This window comes from Hemibagrus wyckioides, linkage group LG27 (genome assembly GCF_019097595.1).
Source record: "Hemibagrus wyckioides isolate EC202008001 linkage group LG27, SWU_Hwy_1.0, whole genome shotgun sequence".
Lineage (NCBI taxonomy): Eukaryota > Metazoa > Chordata > Actinopteri > Siluriformes > Bagridae > Hemibagrus > Hemibagrus wyckioides.
In genome coordinates, this window is record NC_080736.1 from 5,120,001 (window position 1) to 5,127,779 (window position 7,779).

General features: G+C 35.0%; 1 protein-coding gene across 5 annotated transcripts in view; it reads left to right on the plus strand.

The window, feature by feature from the left end:
- Window positions 1-3,987, plus strand: part of fto (FTO alpha-ketoglutarate dependent dioxygenase) — a 175,232-nt gene extending 171,245 nt beyond the window's left edge. For all 5 annotated transcript variants that reach the window (XM_058381915.1, XM_058381914.1, XM_058381919.1 and 2 more), the window contains 2 exons: window positions 864-1,004; window positions 3,837-3,987. In XM_058381915.1, coding sequence (XP_058237898.1) covers window positions 864-1,004; window positions 3,837-3,843 — 148 coding nt within the window. In that variant the 3' untranslated portion in view covers window positions 3,844-3,987. The remainder of the gene's footprint in view (window positions 1-863; window positions 1,005-3,836) is intronic.
- The last annotated feature ends 3,792 nt before the right edge of the window (window positions 3,988-7,779 follow it).

Below are 7,779 nucleotides of genomic sequence, written 5' to 3' on the forward strand. Positions count from 1 at the left end.
CATACTTCATTAATAATGACTGAATTATAATGAATTAAAGAATGAAATCAATACTTAAAAGCGTAATTCCATAATGATTCAATTTTTCCAATTTCGATTTATTTGTCTAGCTCTTTTAACAATGGATATTGTCTCAAAGTAGCTTTATAGAAGGATAGACACATTGAATAAAAGGTTTAAAATGAGTTTTGATTCCATTTCCACAGTGCATGTGATCTTGGAAAATAAATAAATTAGCATTGTAATCCTCAGCGATAGCCTTAAATGTTCCCATCTGATGCTGGAAAAGAGAAGAACCTGGAAACTTTATTTTCTCTATATATCAAGACAAACTCAAGGCCCTAGGAAGACTAAGTACAAGATATTACACTGAAATACCACCTTATATATGTGTGTGTGTGTGTGTTTTTTAATTAAGAACTAAAAAAAACATGTCATTCCTACTTTCTGTTTTAAGTCTGTTGACAAGATGTTTTCGTTGTTGTGGAGATGCCACCATCAGTCATGCTGTGTTCTGACACATCCACACCCACTGACTAGGCGAAACATTCTGCACTTTACACAGCACTTAGCTATAATTATATTGTAATTAAGGAGGGTTTTTTTCTCCTTCACCCTACCCTTCATAAATAATATTTACCCTTTGGAAACATTTTGACTTCTCACAGTAACGATCTGTAATGTTAATTTAACCAGAACAGAAGCTTGCTGGTTTCTGGAACGTACTTCCTGATGTAATACGCAATAATCTGAACAATTCTTTATGTTTTTTACACAAACATTCTTTCAATAATTTGACGATTTGTTAAACAAGACCAATCTGACGCCTGATTGATAATCAACGTCTTTCTGTCTGCCTGTAGATGCCAGTCCAGCCTGGCGCAGACTCTCCCCCCCGAGGAAGCTCCTGTCGACCGACCGTATTGGACCAGCGACGATCCCGACATGCCCCTGCCTTTTGACCTCTCCGACATCATCAGCCGGGTGGAGTCACTCCTCTGGAGGTAGAGTTTCCAGTGATCAGTTTAATGAACTAACCAGGCTTACCCAATGTTTATTTTTTTCTCTGCTTGTGATTTAATTTTTTATTTAATTTTTTTTTAATCACATTTCATCATCCAGAACTGCTTGAAAAAGACAAGACAGTAAGAATTTCCACCAAGAATTTTTTTTTTTTTTTCAGTAGGGTGGAATAAGGTTAGTCAGTCCTGCCATTCAACTGTGGAGTTGGGAACTGCTTGGTGGCAGTGGCAATCAATCAATCAATCAATCAATCAATCAATCAATCAATCAATAAATGAGTAAGTAAGTAAAAAAAAAAAAAATAAATAAATAAATAAAAATAAATACATTAAAGAATACATAATTAATTAAGTAATTAATCAAATAAATAAATAAATAAATAGTCAGTTGATGGAAAACAAAAACAATAATATAAAAGTATAAAACATAAGTGTTTTTGATAATTTAAGAAATAATAATTAAAAATAATAAATTACTTAAAAATATAATAATAATAATAATAATAATAATAATAAAATAAAATCAATAAAATAATCTTAGTTAACAAATCAGTTGTCCACATGGCCAATATTTTGTCTCTCAAACTTCCTGCTGCTCAAAGTGATGGATCAGGTCTTGAAAAAACTTTACTATTATCATCACTAGCATTATGTGTAAAATTACATTTACAAATTACAATCCTTCACCTTTTTTTGTCCTTTCAGCAATATCCAGAGTCGCTAGCCATAATAAATAGAGTGAACTAGTTAACAATATACTAATGATAGCTAAGTAGATCCTACATTACTCAGTTTCATTTATATTGACAAGGGGCGGGGCTTCCATGCAGTGTTTTAATACTATTTCAATATAAGTAACTGATTAGAAACAGATCGTTTCAGATGAATATCTCCTATTTCCTTACATATGTCTTCGTCAAAGATGAGAAAAAGCCCCGGCGTGTTTGCGTACTTTAATGTTCTCAGTCCTGTGCAAACAAAGGTTGGCAGGTGTGGTGAAATAAAACAATCAGAGTAAACATTACTGAATATTATCCAAGTAAAATCATGTAGAGATGAGTGGATACAACACAACTTGTTGGTGTAACACCCAGTTAGATGTTATCAGTCTTTGCAATCTTAGTCATGAGAGAAGAACACCCAGCTACGTGTCATTGAGGAACTATTCAAACAACAATGAAATGAAATGAAACAGCCTTTATTTGTCACATATACATTACAGCACCTGATATAGATCAAAATCATTAAAAAACAAAACAACAACAAACAAAAAGGAGCCCTAATACCGATCCATCCACATTGCTTCTTAATGAGAAGTTCTCACGCTGCTTTAATTTCCTTTGAATTGAGGAATGGAGGATTGTAATGCTTTATTTTAATCTTAACATTTAACCATATACATGATGTAGAGTTAATTAAGACTATATGGCCAAAAGTATGTGCACCCCTGACTATTAGACTTATATGTGAGCCTCCACATACAGCAAGTCTAGAATGACTAAGATTTCCCTTCGCTGGAATCAAGGAGTCAAGCCTAAACCTGTTCCAGCATGACGATGCCTCTGTGAACAAAGCATGCTCCAGGAAATCATGGCTTGCTGAGGTTGGTGTGGAACAAAGATAAAGGGATAAATCCCCACATGCCCTCACTCCAAACTCTAGTGTAAAGCCTTCCCAGAAGAGTGGAGGTTATTATAACAGCAAAGAGGGGATAGATCTGTAATGGGATGTTCAACACACTTGAGCCACATGGTTTTGGTCATCTAGTTTATGTTGGTTTAGGAAAATGAACTCTATGGTACTGTGGTGTGATGCAGCTGCTGACTCACTGAGCCATTGAGTTACTGCTGCTGGTATTTTTCCTAATATAGTATTTTGTGAAGTGTTTTATTCATCTTGTACATTTTTATCAGAAAAGAAAATAAATAAATCTGATTTTTTTCGTATTAAAGAATGATGTACACAATAAAATCACAAAAACCTCACAAGTAATCTAAAAAGAAAATCTGAATGTTTTTTTATATATTATATTTTTATCACAACAATCACAAAAAAATGACAAAAAAATCTGGGGTTTTTTTGTGAAAAGAAATTTACAAACAGTATTTTTAGTATCAAAAAATGTTTTACTTTTTTTTTTTAAATAAAGAATACTATACATTTTTATCACATAAAAGTTCTGAATCTTTTTCGCATTAAAGAATGATGTGCACAATAAAATCACAAGTAGTCTAAAAAGAAAATCTGAATCTTTTTATGTATTATATTTGTCACAAAAATCTGATAATCAAAAAAAGATTTTTTGTATTTAAAAAATTAGATTTTTTTGTAATGAAGAACATTGTACATCTTTTTCGTATTAAAGAATGATGTACAAAAACAATCACAAAAAAACTTTTCTTTTTTTTTTACCTTACATTTTTAACACAAAAATCACAAAATATTTCGAATCTTTTTTTGTATTAAAGAATGATATATACAAAAAAAAAATCTATTTTACGTTGCTTTTGTATTAAGGAATGATATACACGCAAAAATCACAAAAAACTTGACAAAATATTTTTTGTATTAAAGTGTAGCACATTTATCAGAGAAATCACAATTTTATTGATTCATTAAAGAACGATATACACAAAATAGCACAAAAAAAATCTGATTTTTTTGTATTAAAGAATGATGTATATTTAATGACAAAAAGAAATCACACAAAAAAAAATCTAAATCTTTTTTGGATTATAAAATGACATACATTTGATCACAAAAACCATTATTATTTATTTTTATTATTAATTATTAATATCTTTTTTTTTCCAGAATGTGAAGACTTTGTCAGACAATGAAAGAGAGAGGCAGAAAGAGATCGAGGTACCATGAAGAAGTGGCCACAGGTGATCCAAGAACTGCACTTACCTGGGAATGAGCACACACACACACACACACACACACACACACACACACACACACACACATACACACATACATATACATATATATATATACACACATCTACACACATACACCAAACAGAAGACTCCACACCGGATGGACAAAGGGACAGAACAGAAGAACGGAACCGGATGAGACTCTTGAGTTCTTTTTAATCTTTCTCATATCTTCCTTCATGGTTGTTTAGCGTGTAGTGTTACGATGCGAGCGCATTTAAACATTTCAGCAGTAGCTTTCCGAAACCTAATCATCCAGCTGTGTACGATTTTATTCATGTCCACCTAGTGTCTTTTAACAAGCCGTGTCTGTCCTGCATCACATATACAGTATACACCACGCGCTTCACCACACACTTATCGCTAGTTATCTGAAGATACGGAGAGGAAACCTAGCCACCAGGATGGGAGGGAGGTCATGTGACTGATGTCTGATGATGTCATGACGTGTCATGGCGCGCTGTGGTTTTCAGTGTCAGTATTGCCGATGACGATCGTGTGTTTGCTCTCGTCTGCAAGTGTATGTGCTTGTGACCTTGCGTACATAAGAGTGTTTGAGTTAAGCTGCATGTGAGTTTGTGTGTGTGTGTGTGTGTGTAAGTCATAGAGGATGAGGGTGCCTGTGCATGTGCTGCTAGTGTGAACAGACATATGGACATATGTGTGTGTGTGTGTGCGCGTACGCTATTAGTATACACATTCCTGTGTGTGTGTCCTATTAGTATACACATATTTGTGTGTGTGTGCATGTATGCCCTATTAGTATACACATATTCCTGTGTGTGTGTGTTCATTATGTTTATTTTTTTATTACAATATTCATCTCGGTCATTGGTGTTAGTTTGTGTGTGTGTGTGTGTGTGTGTGTGTGGGTCAGTCATTGAGTATGAGGATGCCTGTGCATGTGCTGCTAGTGTGAACGAACATGTGCATGTGTGTGTGTGTTTGTATAAGTGGGGGTGTGTGTGTGTGTGTATAGTAGTGAGCATGTCTGCTCTTAATAGTTTTTATTTTTAGTGTTGATTTCATCTCAGCATGCTTGTGTGTGTGTGAGACATGATGATGATGTATGAGTATAAAATGCTGGAGTCCTTACTAAAAGAAGAAAAGTCTGCATGAATTCAAAGGCCACACCCACTTCTCTATAACTGACAAGCATAAGCCACACCCCTTTTTACTGAGACGAGTATGAAACCTCAAGAAGTGTGTGAGATCTTTTTGCACACTTTTCTGGACACAAGCTTCTGGATTTTGAAGCTTGAAATCTGATTGGATTTTCAGCGCCATCTTGACCCTGTAGCGCACGTCATATTGTGGAATAAAAATAATACAAATAAAAAAATATAATAGAAAATAAAGTCCACTAATTAATGATTGGGTCAGAAGAAAGAAAAAAATAAAAATAAATAAATAAATAATTAATTAATTAATTTACTACTATTGAGCCCAAAATGTAGAAAAAAACTTATATTTAAAAAAAAAATAAAAATAAATAAATAATAATAATAATTACAGGGGTCTCAGTGATGTTTAAACACGATCATCTCAAACTGACCAGTGTGATAGAGGAAAAGGTCTGTGATTGGTCATCAGCCTTGTCAGTCAGATTGCCTCTTTCTGTGAAAGTCCGATTCCGATTCATTTGCCATATTGATTCGGTATCGATTCATTGATTCAACCAGAGAAGTGATTCATTTCAGTGAATCTTTCGGTTCCCAGTATTTTTATGACTCTTTTCATCCTCAACCATACCACATGAACATAGCTCACTTAGTTTGCGCACAAGTGTGTGTGTGTGTGTGTGTGAGTGTGTGTGTGTGTGTGTGTGCCCTCCCAGACTGATTAGTGTTGATAGGCAGCTCGGACTGAATCCATCACTTCCTGCTTTATGTAACTCGAACAGCCTGTCCACTCGCTTCCACTCTCTCTCTGCTCTCTCTGCTGCCGGCTGAGGAAGGAACTCAATCATCTCCACACAACTGAAAACCAGAGACGCATTGCACTAAACCACGGCGATATGAACGAAGGAACGAAGGATGGAGGGAGAGTAGTGGATATCCTGTAGAGGAGAGAAGCACAAGAATAAAAAAAAACAAAAAACAAAAGCGCTAGAACATCGAAACGAAGCCGAGAATGAAAGGAAGAGGATGATTGTCGAAGCCAAGCAGCCTTCTTTATTTTCTTTACTATTTTCTTTTTCTTATTTTTAAAAAGAAAAAAAAAGCTTTTTATTCTATGTCGTCAGTGTTACAGTAGATCACCCGTATTACGATCTTTGATTCCGAAGGCTTAAAATGTGTTTTATACTTCCGAGGTTTTAGAGATGTTGCCAAATATTGTGTTGCTGCGATAATGCTGTATTGATTGTATGTAATTCTTTTTTTAAAGTGTTTATTTTTCTTTCTATCTCTCTCTCTCTCTCTCTCTATTTCTCTATTTCTCTCTCTCTCTCTTTTTTGACGTTCTGTGTGTTGTACCAAAATTCTTTCTTTAGTGCTCAAAAGCCTACCGCATTTCTCTAAGCATTGTGTGTGCAAAGCACTAGCGATAATAGAAAATAAATTGAAAAAAAGAAAAAAGAAAAGAAAAGATGCTGTTTTATCCTTGAATGGTGACGATTTCTTCACTTGTGTAGGAACAACATCTGTTTTCACCGCTTAGGTTATCTTTTATTATATTATTATATTATTATCAGGACAATTCCAAGTTTCAACCTATAAACCCTGATAACATTATGAGCAGTGAGAGATGAAGTGAATAAGACTGATTATCTCCTCATCATGGCACCTGTTAGTGGGTGGGATATATTAGGCAGCAAGTCAACATTTTGTCCTCAATGTTGATGTGTTAGAAGCAGGAAAAATGGACAAGTGTAAGGATTTGAGCGAGTTTGACGAAGGGCCAAATTGTGATGGCTAGACCACTGGATCAGAGCATCTCCAAAACTGCAGCTCTTGTGGGGTGTTCCCGGTCTGCAGTGGTCAGTATCTATCAAAAGTGGTCCAAGGAAGGAACAGTGGTGAACCGGGGACAGGGTCATGGGCGGCCAAGGCTCATTGATGCACGTGGGGAGCAAAGGCTGACCCGTGTGATCCGATCCAACAGATGAGCTACTGTTGCTCAAATTGCTGAAGACATTAATGCTGGTTCTGATAGAAAGGGGTCAGAATACACAGTGCAGGACGGGTCAGGGCTGTTTTAGCAGCAAAAGAGGGACAAACACAATATTAGGCAGGTGGTCATAATGTTATGCCTGATCAGTGTATATATTATTAGCAATGGAAATTATTATTATTACTAAAAACATACCAATAACCAAATATATAAATAATTCATTTATATACAGGACAAAATATTAGGTGCATTGTTCGTTGTTTTTTCACACATAAGCTGAAGTTGGGTACTTTTCTTCCCAAAAGTGCCAGAATTGGTCATATGGGTGGAGCTAAAACATTCAGTAAAACAAATGCTCTAGTAACAGAATTTTTACATGAATTAAAAGCATATAAAACATTTAAACAAGTAAGAAAAATATATATTTCACATGCATATATATATCATTTTTCTGGCAGATTTACGAGCCATTAAGATCTCATGGCTTCCTGTGTATGCATGTTTGGTATGTTTGAATTTCAGTGTCACCAAGTTCATCTGTGTGTGTGTGTGTGTGTGTGTGTGTGTGTGTGTGGGCATGTTACAGGTTATAAAGTTTAGAATCAGGACTGGAAAACTAAGAGTTCAGCTTGCATCTCCTGAATTGTTATGATTAATTCCCAATTATAACCAAATTTTAAAAAAAGTGTGTTTTCTCCTCT